Raw genomic sequence first — 27,193 nt, forward strand, 5'->3', positions numbered from 1 at the left:
GTTTGTACGGCGTTGTTAAATTTAACAAAGCGCCGCGAGATCGCAATAAAATGCGATATTTTTGATGACATGGAGATTTCACGGCGTCTTCATGGCGTCCTCAATGCTACATAGCTTCCACGGTGTTTTAATTGGCGATTGTCTGCGTTCGGAATGCGCTTCTACTGCGTTTTTTGCGCTTCCACTGTGCTCACGGCGCTCTCGGCAGGGGTTACCTTTTTGCCATTGATTTTCTTTCCTGTCACAGGTAACCTCTCCCATTAAAGCACAGGTACCCTCTTAAAGCCTCGGTCTCACTTACTCCCGGCAGAGCCCAGGACCATCCCGGTAAGTTACCGGGACGATCCGGGAAGAAATTATTGTTGCGGTCACACTTACCCCGGCAGCACTACGGTAGTTCCCTACTAACCACCCAGGATGCGCTCCGGATCATCCAGGCAGAGCCCAGGTGAAGCTACGGATCATGCCGGTGCTTCCCCGGTCGTTCCCGGATGACGCCGGAAGAGCCCCGGTTGACCCAGGAAGAGCCCCGGTCGATCTAGGCAGAGCCCCGGCAGAGCCCAGGACGATCCAGGCAGAGCCCCGGTAGAACCCCGGTGGATTGAAAACGCCCGAACATGGTAACATTGATACATAATTTTTATTTAATATAACATCTATGGTTCCAGAATAGTAATTTATGATGATTTTCTGAAAAATCCTTATGCCATACTGGATAGAAGGGAAATGAGAAGGCTTTTATACAAACAAGTGCAATCATCGCAAATTGTCGTTATTCTTTTGAAATGAACCGGGGCTTTGCCGGGGCTCTACCGGGATCAACCGTAGCTCTACCATTATCCTCCGGGGCTCTGCCTGTAGTCACCGGGGCTCTGCCGGCATATACCGGGGCTCTACCGTAGCTCTACCGGCTATATCATACCCCGGTTTGTGCCGGCAGAGCTACGGTGCTTTCCCGGTATAACCCCGATCGTTCCCGGCAGAGCTAAGGATGAAGCCGGCAAAGCTATACCTTCCCGGATCATCCCGGACCATCCCGGTGATATTAAATATTTTATTCCATCCGGGGTCGAATGCCGGATGTTCCCGGATCATCCAGGACGTTGCCGGCAGAGGTACGGATGTACCCCGGTTGTTCCCGGTCGTACCCCGGTCGTTCCCGGATCACCCCGGACGTCTACCGGGGCTCTGCCGGGATGTAAGTGAGACTGTAGCTTAAACGTATTAATCAAGCAATATTAATCTTTACTTTATAATATTTTGCAATTATGCATAGTCGGCTATTTTGAACATGCACAAAACAAACACCGGAGTTCGGCGTTCTCAGTACGTCCTGGACTAGAACTCCCTCAGGACCCCATGGTCGCTGTAGAAACCCAGTTAACACCCAACCACGTACTATGAACGTACCGTAGATGTAGCATAGTCTCCGCATTAATGCACATAAACTGTTTGACATATAACTGGCAACTCTACAGCGACCATAAGGCGTATACAACGTGGACAGATAGTTCTTGGTAGGATTATGACGTAGTTGTAGTCGCCAGCAGGATGCGGTATTGACCGCCATTATCACCTTAGAGCTGTAGTACACACCCTAAGAACGTACTGAATACGCCGTTAGCTCGCAAATAAACGTATTAAAAACGCCATGTTGGTGTGACCGGGATATAACCGGCTTTCCTGGAACCAGAAAGTGAAGTGATAGATTTTGCCTGGCCGCTAAATGTCGCACTTGACGTTAAATGTCGCATGGCTGATGCTAAATGTCGTTATGAACGCTAAATCTGACGGTAAATGTCGTGGTACGCATTTATATTTAAAGAACTCTTTGTGGCATGGCTTATTGCAGTTTTGACGAAATTGTATGCGTCATTTACTTGAAATATATAAGTTAATGGAAACTAACTTTTGTCATAAGATGAAATATAAATGCCTGCACATTTACACTTCACAACAAAAAATCTAAAATATGCTGCACTTAAAATGTACAGACAAAAAAGCTTAAAATTTTTCTTTTTAGTGTCAACACTTATTAAGTGTCTTCTCTCGACAAATAAAATGAGAGCACACGCTTTATAACAGGGAGTGAATGACCAATTTGATTAGCGTTATACTAACTTCGGACACAAAACATCTGTTATTTGTAAGGCAACAAAGACGTTCATATTCTGGAAAAAAAACAAAACAAAACCGTTTGACTGTTGATTATCGGTATATGCTTGTAAATATGCTTCCTTTCGTTCGAAATATTTAATATTTTTTGTATATGCAGTTGGATTACTAGTATAATGCACAGCCAGTGAGATTGAACGTGTTAAAATATTGCTATATGCTTCTAAACATGCTTCCTTTCGTTGCGAAATATTTAATATATAGAGGATATTGAATGAGTGTAAATTCAATACTGAATTTATTGCACGAGTTGAATGAAATTATATTATGCGATCCTCTGGCGAGCATATAATATTATTTTATTCAACTCGTGCAATAAATTCAGTAATGAAGTTACACGAATTTAGTATTCTATTTATCACATACCCAAAATAAAGACCGTTTAAGGTAAAATAAGAGTCATTTTTCATTGAAGCTTCTATATTATAACGCTAACATTTAGCGCGTCTTTACACTATGTTTGAATAACGCTAATGACGTCACGTCAAAATATATGCACAGCCGTGCAATACCATATTTACGAAGTCGCAAAATCGGCACAGGTGTGTGATAATTTTGTATATGCAGTTGGATTATACTGCACAGCCAGTGAGATTGAAATTGTGAAAGAAATAATCAAAAACTTTAAAAACAGACTGAATTTTGAACCAATGTTTGGAGACGAAGAATATATTGAGATAGCAGAACGATTCATTGTTAAATACAACTATCGTAAAGAAACTATCAATGTCTTCAGCGACAACTCAAGCTAATGAATTAGACTACGGAATACTCGAGCAACTGCAAGAAGATTACATGAGCATAATAAGGGCAGCTTTTGAAAAGTTAAAATCAAAAACATACAGAGTTCGGCGGGAAATTCCAGAAATTCAAAACCAATTGATATCCATGAATGAATATTTTGAAAATAATTGCAAGCAATGTTTAAATAACACTGAAGAATTGCTGACGGTCTTTGAAGCCTCGTCGATATCATGCACGTGATGAAAGATAACAGGAAATAGTAAAGCAAGTTATAAAGGTTGAAAACATTGCAGTAAACATAGAGACTACGAAGCCAAGTCAATGAGATATAAAATATAGACTGAATGAAGACTCGTATGTATCAGATTCAAATATTAACTGGTATTGAAAACATGAAGGAAGTATAATAGCTCTGTTAGCATCGGAAAGATGTTTAAACAAATACAGAACATCGAAGCTATTACGACAAATCTAAATTCTCTCCTCCATTACTCGTTCAGGTTTCCATCTTGTCTGGAAGCCAAGTCAATGGGATATAATGACAGCGGTACATATAGACTGAATGAAGATATTGACGTTTACTATGACCAAACTACAGATGAAGGGGGTTGGACTGTGTTCCAAAATAAAATTAATGGTGAGGAGAATTTCATACGCGATTGGAACGATTATAAGAAAGGCTTTGGTGATTTAAATGGGGAATTTGGCTTGGGAATGATCGTTTAAGCTTTCGGATGGAGTTCGTGAACTGAGAGTAGATATAGAAGATTTTCTTGGGAACACTGCGTATGCCAAGTACAGTAAATTCATGATATATCCGGAAAAAGACAAATACAAACTTGAGGTTAGTGGATACAGTGGAACAGCCGGGGATTCTCTATCGTATCATAATGGAATGTGTTTTCAACAGTTGATTACGACAATGACAAGAAACCAGGGAATTGAGCCTATCTTATGCTAGGTGCTTGATGGTATAAGGAGTGCCAATATTCCAATCTGAACGGTCAATACTACAATAAGGCCGACAAAGTCACTGAGACCGGGATCAACTGGTAATCCTGGAAAAATAGTCACATGTGTTTAAAGAGGGTAGAAATGAAGTTTCGTTGAGCATATTATCACAAAGAACATATACTTTTCCGCATTTATTGAACGATACATGTATTTCATGGAAATATATTTATTACATGCTTTTCGGTGGTTTATAGAAATATATCAGTGATATAAAACTGGTAATTTCACTGTTTGAAACAGTGAAATTACCACTTTGATAATTTCACTGTTTAGAATTTAAGCCCCTTACGTTGTTTCAGTGAAATACCAGCGTGCACAGAACTGGGTACCAACTTAATGACGTGACGTCGTAAATGACGTCACGTTGTATTATTATTTGGCGCGCTTTTCATTCAGTATTAGGTTAAATGTATTTTTAAAACGTTTCTTTGCATATAATAAAAAGAAAATTTGTTTAGTTTAGTGTAAGATCGAAATATATTTCACCTTGTGAACACCAAAAGTTCATATTTCACTCGTGGCTGCGCCACTCGTGAAATATACCTTTTGGTGCTCACTCGGTGAAATATATTCCGATCTTACACTGAACTAAACAAATATCCTCTATATATTTAGGAAGTTAAATGTTGTCTATGGTTGATTGTATCATAGTTATATATTTGTAAATGTAGCATGATTTTATTAAGACTAACAATTATTGTAAGAAACTGCATTTTGATATGTACAGAAGACTTTATCTTATAATAATTAGGCATATAAATAACATCATGATGACGTCATAGATGGCCAAAAAGTAAAATTTCCTCGAACATCTGTTTTCCAACCAATTGGTCACCTTTGTTTACTTAAATATGTTTTTAAGATACTGAAGACCTCATGTTAAATGTTATGGATATATAAACAGAATACTAAGAGCCCTTCCAATACCAGAAAACACATAATCAAAGCGCTGAAAGTACTGGTACTCGTTATTGGAGGCTAGAAGATGCACTAAGATGTTCTCTAATAGATGAACCAGAAGCATTCAAAGGAATTCCATGAATATAAAGCTACATTATTACAACCGGCGGCGCTGCTCTCATGAATATTCGACAGTTTCCGTAAATCGTGAAGAATGTTTTTGGTACAAAGCAGGCTGGGATAATGATACTGGTAATGGTAATGCAACCAACTATAACCCTTTATGCAAGATAAAATTACTCCTTGACACTTGCCTTTGCACATTAGTACAAATTTGGAGTTTTCATCGTTAAATTATGTCAAGCTGCAATGTGCCAAGTTAAAAATTAAAATGTCGTGTCATTTCGTTATGCTGTTATGCCAGCAAGGGCATGCCTTTCAAGCCTGAGGGGAAGAGATAAGTCTTTGCGATAAAACCCCCGACTGGCATACATATTATAAGAAAGGGAGACAATAACAGGAAATCCGAAAGTCTCGGCAAGTTGTAACTTCTGTCAACGCGCAGGAAAATCGAAATACTAAGTCCTATCATAGCATTTACTTACTGAACCTTGAGAACATTTTTAATCTGTATGGTGGCTGATTTGGTACACTTGGTGCGTTTCATTGCCGAAAGCAACAACACAATCTTTATCGTTATCGCCTTTTTGTCTTGTCGCATTATGGCGCGTAGTCGCACTCACTTTCGTCTTGTGTCTCTGTTGCTAGCGAAGCACGCCAAACGACGCGTTGTCGTGCGGCGTGTTGTCGCGATGTCACAATGTCCCTCGGCACAAATCGAAGGATTGGCTATGAGACAAGCGACAAGGAGCCCATGCGCCTCACGACATGGCACCGTTTGGCGTGCTTCGCTTGCGACAGAACGACAAGACGACATTGCGACACCGCGCCGTTTTGCGCGTTTCGCTAGCGACAAGGCAAAAAGGCGATAACAATATAGGTGGTGTTGTCGCTATCGACAACGCATCGCGCAAAGTGTACCAGTTTAGCCTCAATAATATACAAATAGCCAACATGACAGTACGAAAATTCACCATTTGACGCTTTGTCGTGCTTTTCTTGACGACAACACGACCCACAAAAGTGTTCCAAATTGGCCACCATAAGAAATTGATCTTGCCCTAGATACGTGACTTTATACAATGTAATATAAAGTAAGTTTGAACACTGACCTCCTTTCGTAAGATAAGATTGATATGAATGGTTGACAATAATGCCGACCATTTTGCTTAGTATGATTTACATCGGTAAGTTATCTTTTCAAAGTTATTTTATTATTTTTATATTAAACACCAGCATCAAACATACAACACATTGTTAAATGTTAACGCTTTTTCAATTTAATAAAATAAGATTTGCGTATTAAAAGGACTCATCTAAGGCTTTTGGACAAGACGGGTCTGGAAAATATCTTTCAATTTTCATGATTCATTTGATGCAATTACAAATACAAAATGTCAGATCATTTGCTCATTTCGTTTTGTACAGAATGATTATTCTAACTGTGAAAAACGACCCAAAATTGAAAGGCGTTGAGACGCTTTTCGCTCAAATCGGGCTAAGTATAGCACAAAAATTCGATTTTTGTGTGTCAATTCTTTATATTCGTTTGTATTATCATTTTATTATTTACCTGCAGCAGTCATGTAACAGATACATTATAAACATACACAAATGTGTAGTCAGAAAGCAAAAATATATTAGTAATACACATAAACGTGTAGTCATGTAACATATATTTTAAACATAAACAAATGTGAATCAAGTTACGTAGATATAATAAATGCGCAGAAACTAATGTGCGAAATTATATAACTGTTATATAAAACACGTTTGCAATTATTATTATTTTAGGGTTGTTGAGTGGAACAATACTGCTTCTGACCTCAAGTGTTAATGGATTTCTTGGTAAGGTCAAATGGTGTTACGTACAGTATAGACCATTGTCTTATATATACTTTGATAAGCAAAACCTAAAATACTTAAAGTGCACGCTTTTAACATTCTTTTAAACATTTTATTAATTAAAGGTTGTGATGTGTTTTTTATGTAAAACGCTCATAAATGTTAATAATCCACTTGTTATAAGGCTCCATGAATCTATTTATGGAGATTATTTGATAGACTTCTAATTTGTTTATAGCAACCCGCATCATGACGTTCAAGAGCTTTTATTTTCATTAACATCATTTTCTTGTCAATAAAAGAATTGTAATATGTATAAAGGACGCGATTCCAGAGTTTACGACAATGCTTGTCAAACCCCTGGATTACTGCTGAAGATTATAGAAGTCATAATGGAAAGTGAGCTAATTGGTTTCAACTAGTTTGTACTAGTAATTAACTTCGGTAAATGACCGGGGGAAATACTAGTTGCAGGGACTATTTTAAAGTTTTAGATTATCAAGCCCCTGGTACGGGATTCGCCCTGCAGGAAAAATCACAGTGTCATATCTCCGCTAAGCGCTCCCATTAATCCCCTACTATTTTGGCACCACAGAAAAGTACGGCCATTCATGGATATACGGAATATGAAAGCTTGACTAAAGGTTCTGTATGTTTTCAGTTAACAACCATTTGCCTCAGCCGTATGTATGTAATTTTGAGCAGTCACAATGTGGATTTAACGGAAGTGTCTCTATGCACGGAATGGAATGGGCACGGCTAAATGTTGCTCTTGGTCATACTTTCTTGGATACAGACAACACTTTTCATACTAAAGGTCAAGGTAAACTTGAAATCCAAACTGTTTTCTTGTTATTTCTATGCTCGTCGCCTTGTCAGTCCGCCCGTTCGTTCGTCCGCTTTCACGGGACAGTAATAATGTGGCTAGAGGGACAATAGGTATCTGTTCTTTCACTTGGATGTCGTTCATTCCGTAATGTTTTTATGTGTATTTTCTTTTGTGTGACTAAAAAGAACAATAGAGAGAACAATAGAGTAGCCACATAATTACTGTCCCATTAGAATATCCGCCCGTTCGTCCGTCACACTGTTTTACGAAGAAAAACTAGAAAAGTATTGAAGGAATTTGATTTAAACTCCACAAACTGCTAGAGATTATTGAGAGGAAGTGCAGTATCCAATAATTATAACTCGTAACTGTTTTCTAAACTATCAAAAGATATAGATGTACACGTACAGTGGCAAAGAACCATAACTGCTTTAAAAAATCAAAATCATACTTCAAAGTATTCAAAGGATTAGACAGATACGAGTGAAATGAGGTATAGCATCAAACCAGATATTTTTGAATCATCTCCCTTTATAATACATAAAAAATGTTAAATAATTTTTGTCTATCAATAATATCTCATTGAAACTTCACACATTTACATAGTCTAAATACTAAAGCTATATAACTCTGCATTACTTAGTTTTTTTATTTATCTCCCTTTGTAATATTTAATAATGTTTGTCAGGAGACTAACTTGAAGAACCAATAATGAAATTTGATAAAAAAAAATTCATGCTGTGATAGAGATTAGTAAGTCAAAGAACCATAACACTAGTTCCTCTACATAATGTACATTTTGAATTATGTCAATTTATGACACATAAAAAGTATTGAACCATAGAGAGAAACCCTATAATGCTGTCTTGTTTAATTTTTTAATTATCTCCCTTTATTATACTTAATAACGTTGTTACTTGTTTGCTTATAATTTGTTACCAATGTCTTTCATATACATTGGTTAGCCTTTTTTGTTCACTTGGGTCAATGTACTAGTGATTAAACTTTAAAAGATCCTGTATGTTGTAATTAAGGATGTAACAGCACTTGAAATATATTATATGTACATAATTGTATCATAGTTTGGAGACCTTTCTGTTGAAAATGTGTCGGGGTTAAATCGTATACATATACATGCACAGTGCGTTAACTGGAGTGCGGGTATTAGTTACTTGACTCCAGAGCATGCCCATTGATTGGCTCATTTTTGCTGGGGTTTACATATTGTGACGGCAGAGAAAGGGAAAGCGACAGAAATGTCATATTCAGATGTTCGTTCATTGGTTCATTTTTGCCGGGGTTTCATATTGTGACAACAGGGAACGTGCTTTTATGTTTGACTATGATACAAAATAGAAAGAACACCAAAACACCCGGCAATCTGATTAATACTCGGGGGCTACGCCCCTCGTACAAATCAGATAGCCTCGTGTTTCGGTGCTCTTTCTATTACTTATTCTTCTAAAACAATTTCAACAACAAAGAATATGTTAAATATGTACTGCAAATGGTTATTTGCATTATAAGTAATCATTAAAATCTATGCATTTATTTATTATGATAAGACTTTATCGAAAATAGATTTCTTATCACCTCCCTTTATTTACATGAAATGTAAATTCGGTAAAACAAATGCTTTGTTGAACTTACAATATTGATAAATCTTCATTTGGGCTTCAGATTTATGATATAAAACCATAAACAAATTTGAGTTACAGGATCTTTTAAGTTTTTTCTACAGCTTTTGTTTATTTACTAATGTCTTTCATATTTAGTAGGTAGATACTTTGTGTCGTCCTCTAAGGTCAAGGACTTAAGGTCACCGGTGCAAAAACTTCTTTTATACTTTTGTTTTGCAACCTTTATTTATTGATTGGTGTGTTTCTTATAAAAAGGTTAAGTACAATCAAAGCACAGAAGGCGCTGAATTTGTTTGGGTCTCGGTGAGGGTTGTGAGATTATAAACCAATTTGTTTTTTTGTATAGTGCCACCAATGCTTTCCAGCGTTTTAATTGCAGTAAATTGGCTGTAAGACTAATTGCAACACTGATATTCAATTCAATGTTTATTTGACTTCAACAATTTGAAAAAAAAAGTTGCCTTAACTGGGATTTGAACACCAGACCTCTCGATTCCTAAGGGAGCGTGCAAACCCCTCGGCCACGGTGAAGTTATATGTTAACGGCCTGAAGAAAACCATATTATTCTAAATTAGGGTTTGTAACTCTTATTATTTCGACTGTTTAACACAGATGTAAATAATCATGGAGCTTACAATAAGCATGTATATCTATAAATAGAAATCTTCGAACATTCGGGAACTATTTTGCTGGAAAAATTAATGCGCCTGTCATTTGACCATCTTTACGCAGTGATCTTCCCTGAATTTTTCGGCGTATGTGTTCACATAAAGGGAAGTAACCACTTCAAAAAGCGGACTACTTTCGGCATTTGCAATTAACAGCATCAGGGTCTGAAATTTCGCTTCCATTATTTGTTTGGTCTGATGACCCAAACAAATAAAATGGAGGAGAAATAGACATTTGTGACAAGGTCAAGGTTACCAGACTGTTGAAAATAAATGTTTACAATTTTACTCATGCAGCCTTTATTTAATGACTTATTATCTTAATATTTTGTGTGAAGATATCTTTGGTTGTCTTCCAACTTTGGCTGGAATTAGTGAGCACTTTGGTCAAGGTCAGTGACCTTAACCAAAGAGCTAAACTTTATTTTTACACTTTGCTCTCACTTATGTGCAATGTATACATTGGCAGATGTTCAAAATCAGGAAGTACGAGTAGTTTAATGTATAATCAGCGTCATTTTCAAAGACTTAATGTAAAATTGTATATTTTCTACTGATATTGTTTTCTCTATATCTGTTTAAGATTATGTTCATATTTATATAACAGGATATGTGATGTTCGCCAACGGCAAGGATAGCACTCATTCCGGAGATATTGTCAAATTCGAATCAAAGCCATTGAAGTTTCCGCCAAGATCGCACATATCAGTCGGGTTTTCGTACATCTTCTCGGAGGCTCACACCCATCCGATGACTTTGTCTGTTTACCTAACATCTGGAGGACAATCACACACACCTAATTGGGTCAAAACTGGTACAAATACATGTATATATTCACAGAAAAAAAGTCAAAAATGAAAGTCATAAAGCTAAATGCCACACTATTACAACACTATTATGTTCAATACTCATTGAATGATTTGAATAAATTATATTATGCAAGCCTCTGGCGAGAAAAAATTATTTCAATCAACGAGTTCAAAATAAATTTAGTAATGAACTTCATTGACGCGCCTTTATGCTATGTTTGGGTAACGCAAAATATATGCATGACCGTACAATACGATTTTTACGGAGTCGCAAAAGCGGCACTGGTATGTGATAAAGCAGATTACTTACAGACATAGGAACATCTGTGAATTGTAACTGAGTGTCAGTAAAAAGCTTTTTCGATGCACCTTTAACATTAACATATTTTTTGTCAACTGATTTCTTTTACAAATGGTAGTTTAAAGCCTGAATTGTGGATAAAGGTACAATATGAATAAAAATGATAATAAAAGAATGAGCTTGATATTTTGTCATGTTGTACTTCAAGCACTAAATTTTTTTGTTTTAAAATGACCTATATGATTATTATAACTTCTTATTAAACTTTTAGTTCTTAAAATCACCAATTAGTTCTTACTTATTCCAAGTATGAAAATTAAGGCTTTTTAGATTGACATTTTGTTATAAAATTTAGTATTATATAGAGGATTTTGAATGAGTGTGGGTTCAATACAAAAGTTATTGAATGAGTTGAATAATATTGTTTTTATTCTACCGCATAATATTCTTTATATTCAATAATTTCCAAAAAAATGGTATTAATCTACAAGAATATTATATTTCATTTATCACATACCCTAACTAAGAGCTGTTTTACAGTGAAAAACACTCTTTTTTCAGTAACGCTAACATTCTGTTTGTCAATACGCGATGTTTGTATGTCACGTCAAAATATATGCACGTCCGTTCAATAACGTTTTAACTATTACGGAGTCGCAAAAGCGGCACGGGTATGTGATCACTGATAACTACGGTTGATTTAGGTTTATTTTCAATCTAGGTCACTTGTCTTCATTGAGACCTCGTTGGCATAGAGTTTGTTTAGGAACATCAATTGTAAGCGATGACGTCACTGTTGTCTTTGAAGCGAAAGTATCATATAATTCAAATAACGGAAATCTTGCAATTGATGACGTCGTAATTGAACCGGGAACCAGTTGTCATTTGTACAATCACCTGTCTACGCCGCCGCCCTCTATAACTACGACTACGCATTCTAGCGCAAGTATGCTCCAATATCAAATTGTGTTAGTTTTGTCCGATACTTATACATGCACTAATTTTATTTGTTTCATTGCAAAAAGCTTTTCACTATTTATAGTTATAAAACACAGATAATTCATGACAGCGGATTTCAACAAACTGTTCACTTAATAAACTTTTTTTCCTAAAGAATTTTCAGAAATACACTATAAAATCTATAGATAGTGAATAACAATGCCATTATCTGGAAAAAGTAGATATACAAACTTGATGTAATTTGCTGTGTTTTAATTTGTAGATGTATCTTCAGTGACTTGTAACTTTGACTTACCAAGTATTTGTGGTTACCTTAACAGAAATTCTGGCGACAACTTCAACTGGTTAAGACACCAGATGGCTACACAATCGGTGGGCACCGGACCAAACAGTGATCACTCATCGGGGAGAGGTTCATCATCTGATTATTTTTACTATTAGTTTTGATGTTACAATTTTAAAGTATAAAACCTGAACTCCGTCTGATAATCCGTCCGGAAAAAATCATCCGAATAATTTGTCGTCCTTATGTGTACTGTCTTGTTGGCTTACAGCTGGCACTCTGATGAGATAGTTGTAACAGCTTCTTTCATTGTGAATTACATGTGAAATATTATTTCTTTACATACACATAAAATAAAGAGGAAGTATGTTTCCCTTAGTAAAGCACTTGAAATTCCGGACCTATCTACCGTTATACATTTTCATTATGAAGAAATTTACACACTAATTAAATCAAAAATGATAATAACTATATTTATGATGTACACTTTGTACCATCTTTATCTAGAACAAAATTACAATGTTTTAACAAGTTGTTTTACCCTTTAGGTTTCTACATGTATATAGAAACATCTTCACCCCGAGTTAAAGGTGACATTGCAAGAATAGAATCACCGTCATTCACCGCCGCCGGACACCAGCGGTTGACATTTTGGTATAATGTTTATGGTAGAACCATTGGAAGTCTGAAAGTTTATCTGGACACAAATGATGTACTAGGATCTCCAGTTTTTGTCCAGTCTCAAGGTGAGATTTAAAACAACCTATAACTAACTAAATGATTCTGGTCTAATTATAAACATGTTACAGTAAACTTCACTTATAGCGAATGCGGTTATAGCGAACTTCCGGTTATTAGGAACAATTTATTTGGCCCGAATTTTGCCCTTCTTTATTCTATATAAAAAGATACGGTTATAGCGAACACGGTTATAAGGAATTATCGCATATAAGGAACTCATTTCTTAGTCCCAATTTAGTTAAAGGTACAGAAAATTACACTTTTAAAACAAAGTTATCGGCTATCCGTAAATAGATACCACAATTTCAACTTTTGTTTTCATTGACATGGATTGAAACCCGGCCGAATGTACTGTTTATTGTTGTATGTACTTCAATACATCTATTTAAATGAATTTGTATAGCAGTACGCACTAGTTTTCTGTTTAGGATATTTTTAGCATGACTTCTTTTCAACAAGATAAAACGGTTATTCCTTTTATTCTATTTCTCCTTTCCTAAATAGTTTTGCTCGAGTAAAATAATTATGATCATTCATAATTGGTTTTCAACATAAGATTTCACGCATCCTTGCAAGCATAATCCTTTGACAACTACAAAGTAAGCTTGATGAAATGAAAAGAAATCTATAACATTCATTAGTTCATTAAAATGTAATAGAAGATAATCAATATAAAAGGATGGAAAAATAAAAAATCTTGTTTATTCTTATTCATGGAAAGAAAACGAAAAGCACTGAGTTTAGAAACAAAATATGATATTTTATGAGAAATTGAGAAAGGGTTTAAAACTAAAACTGAAATAGCAAAGGATTTTCAAATTCCAAAAAGTACGCTTCGGGGTATTGTGTCTTAAATGGAAATGAATGACTATTCTTTCTTAATCAAATGCTCTTCAAAATGGCGGACGATGGTAAACAATCAGTTCGTTATATGTAAATCTGTTCGCTATAAAATCTCCCGATAATAGGAACTAATTCGCTATATGCTTACAAGGAACTCCGGATATAAGGAACATATTTTGAATGTCCCGATGAGTTCGTTATGAGCGGAGTTTACTTTAGTACGCTCTCGGGTTTTGTGTCTAAAAAGAAATAAATGACTATTTTTTCTTAATCAAATGCTGTTCAAAATGGCGGACAATGATAAACAGTCAGTTCGTTATATGTAAATCTGTTCGCTATAAAAACTCCTGATACAAGGAACTTATTCGCAATATGCTTATAAGGAACTCCGGATATAAGGAACATATTTTGAATGTCCCAATGAGTTCGTTATAAGCGGAGTTTACTGTATGCGTTTTATCAACATATACAAACCCGTTGTTTACAGTATATATACACCATATTGTAATCAAAGCACAGAAGGTGCTGAATTTGTTTGGGTCTCAGAATGTAAGAAAGGTGCAGGTTGTGAGATTATATGTATAGTGCCACCAATGCTTTCCAGCGTTTTAATTGTAGTAAATTGGCTATAAGACTAATTGCAACACTGATATTCAATCCAATGTTTATTTGACTTTAACAATTTGAAAAAAAATGAGTTACCTTTACTGGGATTTGAACTCCAGACCTCTCGCTTCCTAAGCGAGCCCGAAAACCCTTCAGCCACGGTGAATTTATATGTGAACGGGCTGAAGAAAACCATATTATTCTAAATTAGGGCTTGTAACGACTTTAACTGTTGTTTAACACAGATGTAAATAATCCTGGAGCTTACTATAAGCATTTATATTTATAAAAAATCAAAGTGCTGCAAGTTCTGTGGTATTTTCTGATCTTTGCAATCTAAATCGTACTGTATATCTGTATGCATTTTCCTGTATAGGTTTATTTTTATGTATTATAATTCATTTTGCAAGGCACCAGAGTTTGATACATACGGAATTCTGCATAACTAGAGTTGCATCAAAATATCATTTATGTTCATTTTTTACGACAGTTACACTTTATCCTTGCATATCATGGCTACTTCCTTAACAAAAACACTTAAAAAAGAATTTATCAGAAAAAAAATTTTCCTCGACTGGGATTCGAACTCGAGTCCTCTCACACACTAAGCGAGCGCGTTACCACTGTACCACGAAGAAGTTATACACAGAATGTCTGAATAATATCAAGTCATTCTAAATTGAGAACTTCCATTGCATTTCGGGTTTGTAATCCTTATTGATTTCGAGGTATTTTGTTCAGGGTAAACCTGTTGTTTAAAATTGAATTAATTTTTTTAGCGAAAATCCTCTCGCCCAAACAGTACGACATGTAGAAGCTATATATTCCACTACTCGGTTTGTGTAGTATTCGGTTATAAATAGTATTTTCATTGATAAAATCATATTCATCCGCGTAATTTGTGATTGTGCATTTATTGACAATTCTATAAGCCAACGCTATTGTTTAACTTTAAATGCGTTGTAATTTGTTGGATACTTGTAACAAAATAAAATATTTCTTTCTTTTAAATCGCTAGTTTTAAGCTGTTTTGAGAACTACTTGTTGTTAGGTTTGTTGTAAACTTCTGTGTCAGAGATTGAATGTCCGCTTTGTATTTAGTTATTTTCGATCAGAAAATACAATAAAACAATATTAGAAACCTTCGACCATTCGGGAATTACTTTGCTTGAAAATTGATGCGCCTGTCTTTGACCATCTTTACGCAGTGATCTCCCCTGAATTTTTCGGCTTTAGTGTACATACAAAAGGGAAGTAACCGCTTCAAAAAAGTGGACTACTTTCGGCATTTGCAATTAAGAACATTATACTCTGAAATTTCGCTACCATTATTTGTTTGGTCTGACGACCCAAACAAATAAAAATGATGATATGAAACATAGCGTGTTATAATCATGTATGGATGTTGGCCCATTTGAAACGTCAGCAAGCACTCTAAGAATATAAGTCTTATCGACAAAATTTATGGACATAGCTTTGATATTCCGACATGTCATCTACAAGTATTTTGTGTGTATGTTTGTATGTTTTTTTAATGTTAATCTAAATCAGGTACTAACACATCGACTTGGCAGCGGGAATGTATACAAATTACCAAAATGTCCTCAAATATGAAGATAGTTTTCGAGGGTGTGGTTGGCAGTGGTTACCAAGGTGATATAGCTATAGATGACGTCATTTTGGATCATGGTGACTGTAAGAATGACGTGGACCCAACGATACCAACAGTGACTTTAAGTAACCACACATTACATTTATCTTCTAGTTTTTCAGCTTTCATATACATTTGTAAAACGTTCAGACGATAGGAATAATTCTATCGATTCCTTATACCTTTATAGAATAGAATAGAGTAACTTTAATTTCCAATCAAGGGGTCATGTTAAATGGCATATAAATTACAATAATAATGAGATCAACGATCCAATAAAGATGTTAAAGAAAATAAGGCCAATACCGAAAAACAGAACAAAACAAAACAAACATTTAATAACCTAAGTTTTGCTCACTAGACTTATTTACGGAACATCATCACATAACATGATATTTAAGTACACAATAACTGTATTGTATTGTCTTATTGCCTCAAATACTTTTCAGATATTAAATTAAATGTATTAATATATAAATGTGTATTGACAGATTTTGGTCACTGGCTGTCGTGGGGTGTATTTATATATAAATGTGTATTGACAGATTTTGGTCACTGGCTGTCGTGGGGTGTATTAATATATAAATGTGTATTGACAGATTTTGGTCACTGGCTGTCGTGGGGTGTATTAATATATAAATGTGTATTGACAGATTTTGGTCACTGGTTGTCGTGGGGTGTATTAATATATAAATGTGTATTGACAGATTTTGGTCACTGGTTGTCGTGGGGTGTATTAATATATAAATGTGTATTGACAGATTTTTGGTCACTGGCTGTCGTGGGGTGTATTAATATATAAATGTGTATTGACAGATTTTGGTCACTGGTTGTCGTGGGGTGTATTAATATATAAATGTGTATTGACAGATTTTGGTCACTGGCTGTCGTGGGGTGTATTAATATATAAATGTGTATTGACAGATTTTGGTCACTGGCTGTCGTGGGGTGTATTAATATATAAATGTGTATTGACAGATTTTGGTCACTGGCTGTCGTGGGGTGTATTAATATATAAATGTGTATTGACAGATTTTGGTCACTGGCTGTCGTGGGGTGTATTAATATATAAATGTGTATTGACAGATTTTGGTCACTGGTTGTCGTGGGTGTATTAATATATAAATGTGTATTGACAGATTTTGGTCACTGGCTGTCGTGGGTGTATTAATATATAAATGTGTTTTGACAGATTTTTGGTCACTGGCTGTCGTGGGGTGTATTAATATATAAATGTGTATTGACAGATTTTGGTCACTGGTTGTCGTGGGGTGTATTAATATATAAATGTGTATTGACAGATTTTGGTCCCTGGCTGTCGTGGGGAGTATTAATATATAAATGTGTATTGACAGATTTTGGTCACTGGTTGTCGTGGGGTTCATGGAGTAGTTGTTCACACACATGTGGTGTTAGTACCAAACATCGTACCAGACAGTGCTCTAGTACTATATGTGATGCTGGACAAAACAGTCAAACATTGCTGTGTCATACAAATACATGTCCAGGTAACATATTCATCAGATATTACACGATAATCTCGTTAAGTAGCCTTTAACATAAACATTACCATTATTTCTTTCTAAATTAGATAGAACACATCTTTTTTTAACGTAAAATGTAATTATTCTGTATTTATTTAAAAAAACCGATGTCGTTGCTTTTTTGAGCACTGGCCAAATCCTCGGTTCTTATATTAACTAGCACTGGCTAAATCCTCTGTTATTATATTTACTAGCACTAGCCAATTCCTCGGTTCTTATATTTACTAGCACTGGCAAAATCCTCTGTTCTTATATTAACTAGCACTGGCCAAAATCCTCTGTTCTTATATTATTTGCACTGAAAAATCCTCGGTTCTTATATCAACTAGCACTCGGCAAATCCTCAGTTGTTGTATTTCTAGTACTCGCCAAATCCTCGGTTCTTATATTTACTAACACTCGCCAAATCCTCGGTTGTAACATTACCTATAACTGGTCAAATCTTCGGTTCTTATATAAACAAGCAATAGACAAATCTTCAATTCTTATATTTACAAGCACTGGCTAAATCCTCGGTTGTTATATATTTACTAGCACTGGCCAAATCCTCTGTTCTTATATTTATTAGACTTCGCCAAATCCTTGGTTGTTTATATATAAAACACTCGCCAAATCCTTGGTTCTTATATTTACTAGCACTGGCGAAATCCTCGGTTCTTATATACTAGTATTGGCAAAATCTTCGGTTCTTATATTTCTAACTTTGACCAAGTCTTCGGTTGTTATATTTACTAGTACTGGTCAAATGCTCGGTTGAAATATTTACTAGCACTGGTCAGATCCTCGTTTCTTATTTTTAGTAGCACTGACAAAATCCTCGGTTCTTATATATACAAGTTCTGTCTACATCCTCAGTTCTTATATAAACTAGCACACGCCAAATCCTCACTTCTTATATTTACTGCCACTCGCCAAATCCTGGTTGTTATATTTACTAGCACTGGCCAAATCCTCGGTTCTTATAATAACTAGCACTGGCCAAATTCTTGGTTGTTATATTTTACTAGCACTGGCCAAATCCTCGCTTATAATATATATAGCACTGGCCAAATCCTCGGTTGTAACATTACCTATAACTGGTCAAATTCTCGGTTGTTATATTTACTAGCACTGACCAAATCCTTAGTTGTAATCTATAGCACTCCAAAATCCTCGGTTCTTATATCTACTAGTACTGGCTAAATCCTCTGTTCTTATATTTATTAGCACTCGCCGAATCCTTGGTTGTTTTAATGAAAAGTACTCGCCAAATCATCGGTTCTTATATTTACTAGCACTGGCGAAATCCTCAGTTCTTATATTTACTAGCACTGGCTTTAACCTTGGTTCTTAGATATATAAAAGTACTGGCTAAATCCTCTGTTCACTTGCCAAATATATCTACCAGCACTGGCCAAATCCACGGTTGTTATATTTCATGCACTGGCCAAATCCTCGGTTGTTATGTTAACTAGCACTGGCCAAATCCTCGGTTCATATATATCTAGCACTGGCCAAATCCTCGGTTGTTATATTTCTAGCACTGGCCCAATTCACGGTTGTTATATTTCTAGCACTAGCCAAATTCTCGGTTCTTATATTACCTAGCACTGGTCAAATCCTCGGTTATTATATTTACTAAAACTGGCCAGATCCTCAGTTCTTATATTAAGTAGCACAAGCCAAATCTTCGGTTATTATATCTGCTAGCACTGGCTAAATCCTCGGTTGTTATATTTCTAGCACTGGCCAAATCCTCGGTTCTTATATTACCAGCACTGGCTAAATCCTCTGTTATTATATTTACTAGCACTGGCCAAATCCTCGGTTCTTTTATTCACTTGCACTGGCTAAATCCTCTGTTATTATATTTACTAGCACTAGCCAAATCCTCGGTCCTTATATTACTAGCACTGGCTAAATCCTCTGTTATTATATTTACTAGCACTGGCCAAATCCTCGGTTCTTTTATTCACTTGCACTGGCCTATTCCTAGGCTGTTATACTTGTACCTTCTATCGTTGGTCAAGGGCACTCTTGTCTTATACTTATCAGCATGGAATTAAAATGGTACTTCTCCATTTAGTGTTAGTCAGTGAATAATTATGGTCCCTGTTTTTACACTAACTAGCGTGTGTCAATTTTAGGAATTTTCAAAATTAGGAAATATAAGGCTAATATGAAGTTCACCACGACATTATGGACAAAAAACAAGGCCATTATGCAAAAAGTACGGCCTTTTTGAGAAAGCTCGGCTATTATGAGAATGGAGAATTTTGATTGGTTCTCCAGCTCGGCCATTATCAATTTTTTTTAATCATTGAAAAAAAAACTCGCCATTTTGAATTGCTGGAAGGTAGGTTTCCGAGACATTTTTAATACTTGAAATACCTCACAACAACGGAATTTTACATTAGTAATTTTTTGTTCACTAACTTTTTAGATTATGTGTAATTAATTAATAAAATTGTCAATAATTAAGTGATTCATAATTTCCTTGTTACTGGGCTTTAGACTGCCTTTGGCCCTAGGCTAATACACTGTGCATATCCAGTAACGCAGGAATGTGCAATTAACGTTAAAGTAACGCCGAAACATCTGTGCAACGCTTTTGCCAAAAACGAATAACACAGTAAGTAAACGCACCAAAATATTTTATTCTAAATCAAATTTACAGAAATGGATTAGCGCAAACGACATTATACTTTAACGAGCATTACATTTTTTTCCCAGGAATATGTTTACTTAATCATTCGTGAGAAAGACAACCTGATAACCGTTTTGAAGGTGACTTTTGTGTTTCGTCAATTTTAATACATTTAAAACTTTTTTTCATATTCTGTATACTTAGCCATTTATCAAACTACTAGTGCCGTATAACAATAGGAGTAAGCTGGTAAAATAGGATTTAGCTACTTTTAATTGCCATTGTTTCAGTGCTTCATTCACAAACCGGCGTTACCTCGTAGAAATAGTGTCAATTACGTTTTATCTGCTAAATTAATTGTAATATGACACGAGTAGATTGGAAAATGTTTGATAAATATACATTTTCATTGAAATATTTTGATGAGGTTTAAAGTATAATGTCTCAGCAACCGTATGCGCTAACTCATTTCTTCCAGTTTGGTGTACAATAAAAAATGTTGGTCCATTTACTTATCGCGGTGCTCGTTTTAACGACTGAATTGCACAATTTTGCGTTACTTTTGCACAATTCCTGCGTTATTTGCCCATTCCAGCGTTACTGGATATACACGGTGTAATATGACATATAAGTGTTCAGCCTAAAAACAAGGCCATTTTGAAAACACTTAATCATTAACATTATAATACTAACGGCACTTTATTGTACTTACTATCGTTTGTGTGTGAATTATAACGGCACTCATGTTTTACACTTACTAGCGTTACTTATAGGGAATAATGCCAATGTTGACAGTCATGTTGTACATTTATCCAGTCAAAATTAGTGACATTTTTCTCTAAAACATCTAGCGCTGGCCAGGAAATTGTAATGTAGTCTACAATCTTAACTTGTGTACCAGATTATATTCTGTATTAAATACTAAATCATACACATGTATTATAACTAAAATTCTGACCAGATATGATAAGATAAAAAGATGATATGTCATATCAAGATATATGCGTTTTCTTTCCATCCGTTAATCTTTCAAAATAAAAAATAGATTCAGGTCACTGGCTGGAATGGGGCTCTTGGAGTTCTTGCTCCCATACATGTGGCTTCAGTACATCACATCGCACGAGAAATTGTTCAAGTAGTACGTGCTCCGCCGGACAAAGCCATCAAACGCTGCTCTGTCATATGAACGCATGCTCTGGTAAAATCCTATTTTATATAAGCATTAACACATAAATTATTTAGTAACATGAATCAGTTGTTGACTTTTTGTGTAAGTTAAATGAAATTCACTTCGATTGCTTTGAATTGCATGTACACTTGCGATATAGAACTATTATAATATTATTTTTACCAAAGTGACTCGGTTTGTCCTTCCTTATTACGCCATAACAAGCGATTATTCTATACATATGTAAATTTCAGTAAATGGAGGTTGGTCACACTGGTCCACATGGTCGAAATGCTCTACGTCATGTGATTTAGGAACTTTAACACGTGCTCGTTCATGTACTAACCCAGTGCCAGCCCATGGTGGTGCTCAGTGTTCGGGGAACAAGACAGAGACGCATGAATGTTCTGTAGGACCGTGTCCTTGTAAGTAATTTAGACAGCTTTTTACACAGCTTTAGAGTTGGGCATTAACCGAGAGCAGGATGCTTACAGAAAGAGAAATCTCAAATTTATTCATGAATGATGATAATTATGATCTTTTATGAACTGTGTTTATTATCTCATGATATGGTTATAGTTTATATATTTTATGAACTGTGTTTATTATCTCATGATATGATTATAGTTTATATATTTTATGAACTGTGTTTATTATCTCATGATATGGTTATAGTTTATATCTTTTATGACTGTGTTTATTATCTCATGATATGGTTATAGTTTATATATTTTATGAACTGTGTTTATTATCTCATGATATGATTATAGTTTATATCTTTTATGAACTGTGTTTATTATCTCATGATATGATTATAGTTTATATCTTTTATGAACTGTGTTTATTATCTCATGATATGGTTATAGTTTATATCTTTTATGAACTGTGTTTATTATCTCATGATATGATTATAGTTTATATCTTTTATGAACTGTGTTTATTATCTCTTTAACACATGAGACTTACCTATTCACAAAAGTTTCCGATTATTTCTTTGATTTGAATCAAAACCTTAGCTCAGAGAACTCCTAAAGCAAATCCATGTTTTACTATAACAAAAAAAAATCTAAACTAACAACATCAACACAAAAAATGGCCGATGTATCGTGAGGTTGAAAAAAAAAACACTAAATCATGGTCACATTTTACACAGCAAAACCCACCAGTCCTTTTAAAAGGAGAAGTAGACCAACCTTTTTTTTATTGTTTTTCTTGTTTTTCTTTTATAAATCTACAATGTTTTCATTTTGTTTGGATGTGATAAATTTATCGCAGAGATAGATTTAGAAAAGTAAATATTTACAAATGAACTCAACAACATCTATAATTGTATATTTTAAAAGCAAACAATTGAAGAAATATATTATGATACATGTTTAGTCCTTATTTGTAGGTTTCAAGCTCCACCTAGTCTTATTCTGGACATGCTTTTACAAATCGCAAAGCATCTATCAGTGGCATATTGTTGCAGCCAATGGAAATTTAAAAACGAAAAAAACAAAAAAAAAAAACAAAAAAAAAACGGTTTTGCTATAAGTCGGAACACAATTATTAACAATGTTTGATTTAGTTCGTGTTTTTAATTAATCTTTTATTATCTTCAGCTTGGTCACTTTGGTACAACGGTCAGTGTAGTTCGTCCTGTGGAAATGGCACAATGGAGCGAATCCGCACGTGCAGTTCTGGTACAAACTCCGACTGTCCTGGTGACGGAAAACAATTGATCCCTTGTGTAGGAACCGAATGTATTTAACATGCTGTTTTCATTAAGCCATTTAAAGAAATATTACAAAAGTATATATTTTTTTTTTAGCTATAACAATTCCCGGGGTAATTCTTTGGACATGAATTTCAGCTAAAAAAGAAACAGATTTTAGTTACAATTTCCCAGTTCTGATATAAAATAAAGAAACATAGGAAATGACCTATTAGGGCTCGAATCCACGATATCTTTGTTGAGGGTAAACAACAACTATACCACTGCTCTCTTTTATGTCATTTCTTATCACACTGATCACGTCTTTCTATCAACACGTCATTTTATCAACTCGCTTGTCAATAAACACGCCTTATTATCAATATGCCATTCTATCAACACGCCATTATATCAACACGGCTGTCCATCAACAGTCCATTTCTATCATCACGCCATTCTATCAACACGGCTTTCCATCAACACACCACTTCTATCATTCTATCAACACGCCATTTCTATCAACACACCATTCTATCAACACAGCTTTCCATCAATAGTCCATTTCTATCATCACGCCATTCTAATAACACGACTTTCCATCAACAGTCTATTTCTATCAACAACACGGCTTTCCATCAACACACCATTTCTATCAACACGCCATTCTATCAACAAGGCTATCCATCAACACGCCATTTCTATCAACACGATTTTCTATCAACACGGCTATCCATCATCACGCCATTCTATCAACACGGCTATCCATCAACACACCATTTCTATCAACATGCCATTCTAGCAACACGGTTATCCATCAACACGCCATTTCTATCAACACGGCTATCCATCAACACGCCATTTCTATCAACACGCCATTCTATCAATACAGCTTTCCATCAACAGTCCATTTCTATCATCACGCAATTCTATCAACACGGCTTTCCATCAACAGTCCATTTCTATCAACACGCCATTCTATCAACACGGCTTTCCATCAAGACGTCATTTCTATCAATACGGCTTTCCATCAACACACCATTTCTATCATCATGCACGCCTTTCTGTCAACACGCATTTCTATCAACACGTCATTCTATCAACACGCATTTTTATCAACACGCCATTCTATCAACACGGCTCTCTATCAACACGCCATTCTATTAACATTACTTTTGCTCTTTATGTGCCAGTTTAACAATACAAAATTAACGAAAAGTAACAGGAATCAGCAGGAAAAGGAGGCCATTGGTAACAAATGCAATAAAGGGAGACCACTGCGCTGTATCGGTCTAGCTTTATTACGAATAAACTTATCACTACAGTCAAGATAAAGTTACATAAAGAAATCGAAAATAGCAGATACCCCGAACCTCTTCACATAAACCCTACATACACCTGTTAAATAAAACTAGTGTAATCAAAGTGTGTGATTCAAACTGAATTTCCTTTATATAAAACGGATTTTTTTTTAAAACGGCTTTTGATGATCAAATCACAGGAAAATTCACCATATTTGTAAGTTTATATATTCACACACTAATTGTCTTTATGTAGTCAAAATATAAAATACATATTCATTTTCATGTAGCATGTATATAAGTGTACATTATATGTTCATAAATATTTGTAAAGATCTAGTAACGCGATAACCAACAACACAACGAATAGGTGAATGTCGTATCTAAAAGAAAAACTCATGATAATCAGTGATTAACGAACGAACAAAAGAAAAAAATGCGAACGAAGGAGAATAATGAATAAATACATAAATAAATAAATAAAGCAAAATTGAAATAATGTATGACTAATGTAAATGTATGAACGTAGATGTGAAGAATTGATGTAAATGTATGAACGTACAGTTTAGGAATTGATGTACATGTCTGAACATAGAGTTGAGGAATAAATGTCCATATATGAACGTAGACTTGAAGAATTGATGTACATGTATGAACGTAGACTGAAGAATTGATGTACATGTATGAACGTAGATTTGAAGAATTGATGTACATGTATGAACGTAGTCTTGAAGAATTGATGTACATGTATAAACGTAGATTTGAAGAATTGATGTACATGTATGAACGTAGATTTGACGAATTGATGTACATGTATGAACGTAGATTTGAGGAATAAATGTACATGTATAAACGTAGAGTTGAGGAATTGATGTACATGTATGAACGTAGATTTGAGGAATAAATGTACATGTATGAACGTAGATTTGAGGAATAAATGTACATGTATGAACGTAGATTTGAGGAATTGATGTACATGCATGCGCATAGAGTTGAAGAATTGATGTACATGAATGAATGTATGGTTAAAGAATTGATGTACACGTATAAACGTAGGTTTGTATAATTGATGTACATGTATGAACGTAAATTTGAAGAGTTGATGTACATGTATGAACGTAGAATTAAAGAATTGATGTACATGTATGAACGTAGAATTAAAGAATTAATGTACATGTATGAACGTAGAATTGAAAAATTAATGTACATGTATGAACGTAGAATTAAAGAATTAATGTACATGTATGAACGTAGAATTAAAGAATTGATGTACATGTATGAACGTAGAATTAAAGAATTGATGTACATGTATGAACGTAGAATTAAAGAATTGATGTACATGTATGAACGTAGAATTAAAGAATTGATGCACATGTATGAACGTAAATTTGAAGAGTTGGTGTACATGTATAAACGTAGATTCGTAGTCTGACATAGAGTTGATGAATCTATGTACATGTATGAACGTAGAATTAAAGAATTGATGTACATTAATGAACGTAGAATTAAAGACTTGATGTACATATATGAACGTAGAGTTGAGGAATCTATGTACATGTATGAACGTAGAAATAAAGAATTGATGTACATTATGAACGTAGAATTAAAGAATTGATGTACATGTATAAAAATAGAGTTTTATTCAATAAGTCCTAAACTTATGTTTGTAAACCAATATTAAAGTATTTGTAAGTCTTGGGTTGGAGTTTTGAAATGGCGTCTCGACATGTACTTAAACCACATCCTCAGTAGATGTTGTAAAAGTTTCATCACCTATCAGTGATGACAAGTCTTTTAAATATTTCCCATTAGAAGAAAACACTGATAGAACTTTCCTGTTCATTTTGTAGTCATTAGATATATTCCCCCAAACAAACTTTAGTTCTGTAATCATACAAAAATAATTGAAATTAACTACAGCTATTAGCTTCAACAATTTTTAACTGACTTATACACTTATCCCTTTTAGTAAAATTTAAGCAATTAAAATGAAATTGTTTTATCTCAGCTTCAGCTGTAAAGTATTAATCAAGCAATTATTCTGATGTGTAAGAATTGGATTATTATTGATTTTAAAAGTTTAAGAATAATATTAATTAAACATTTGCACTGTCAGTTCTATAGGAAATTCGTACGTTGAAAGTAAACGGCTTGGGTTTAAAATCAGTTTACATTTTAAAAATGTGTTAGGAAATTCGTACGTTGAAAAGTAAACAGCTTGTGTTTAAAATCAGTTTACATTTTAAAAATGTGTGACAAAAACTTAAAATTAAAATTACAAAAGGAGCGATGCGCCGATATTTAAACCCAACAAATGTACCAGGAAGTGACGAATATACATGTATATCTTAATACGATCCAACTTGTTTACCCCATTTATAACACTGTATAACACATAGTTTTATCACTGTGAAAAATATATATGATGGTTATCAAACACACTAGGATGTGTCATCGGCCGTGTTGAAAACACGAAATCACAATAATTAATGTTATGTTCGCCGTATTTTCACCATTTTTTGTTTTGCCTTTTTGCATTTTCCCAGTCATTTTCAGTTCGTAATGTTAGCATGAAAACACCCTACAAGTATATAAAAATGAAAAAATATGCAACGAAATATTCATCTTGTCGGATGTTATATAAGTTTAATTTGTGCATGTCGAAAATGCTATTATGTTGAAGGGATTTTGAATAGAAAATATTTACTGAATTTGAATTATTCAGCTTCAG

The 27,193-nt window shown here is 34.7% G+C and overlaps 2 protein-coding genes across 2 annotated transcripts in view; both read left to right on the forward strand.

Moving 5' to 3' along the window:
- The first annotated feature begins 6,034 nt into the window (after positions 1 to 6,034).
- LOC132748867 (MAM and LDL-receptor class A domain-containing protein 1-like) lies at positions 6,035 to 23,265 on the forward strand. The gene is made up of 12 exons (XM_060738521.1): positions 6,035 to 6,140; positions 6,748 to 6,801; positions 7,460 to 7,621; positions 10,544 to 10,750; positions 11,768 to 11,992; positions 12,269 to 12,418; positions 12,838 to 13,035; positions 16,031 to 16,216; positions 17,486 to 17,638; positions 21,346 to 21,498; positions 21,723 to 21,893; positions 23,073 to 23,265. Exons 1-12 carry the CDS (start codon positions 6,107 to 6,109, stop codon positions 23,219 to 23,221), a joined length of 1,842 nt encoding a protein of 613 aa, XP_060594504.1. The 5' UTR covers positions 6,035 to 6,106; the 3' UTR covers positions 23,222 to 23,265.
- A 1,257-nt stretch (positions 23,266 to 24,522) lies between these two features.
- Positions 24,523 to 27,193, forward strand: part of LOC132748872 (uncharacterized) — a 62,477-nt gene continuing 59,806 nt past the window's right edge. Inside the window, exon 1 of the mRNA XM_060738534.1 lies at positions 24,523 to 24,679. The gene's annotated coding sequence lies outside the window, so the exon portion shown is untranslated. The remainder of the gene's footprint in view (positions 24,680 to 27,193) is intronic.

The sequence above is a fragment of the Ruditapes philippinarum genome, unplaced genomic scaffold, assembly GCF_026571515.1.
Source record: "Ruditapes philippinarum isolate M1 unplaced genomic scaffold, ASM2657151v2 ctg616_1_1_1_1, whole genome shotgun sequence".
Lineage (NCBI taxonomy): Eukaryota > Metazoa > Mollusca > Bivalvia > Venerida > Veneridae > Ruditapes > Ruditapes philippinarum.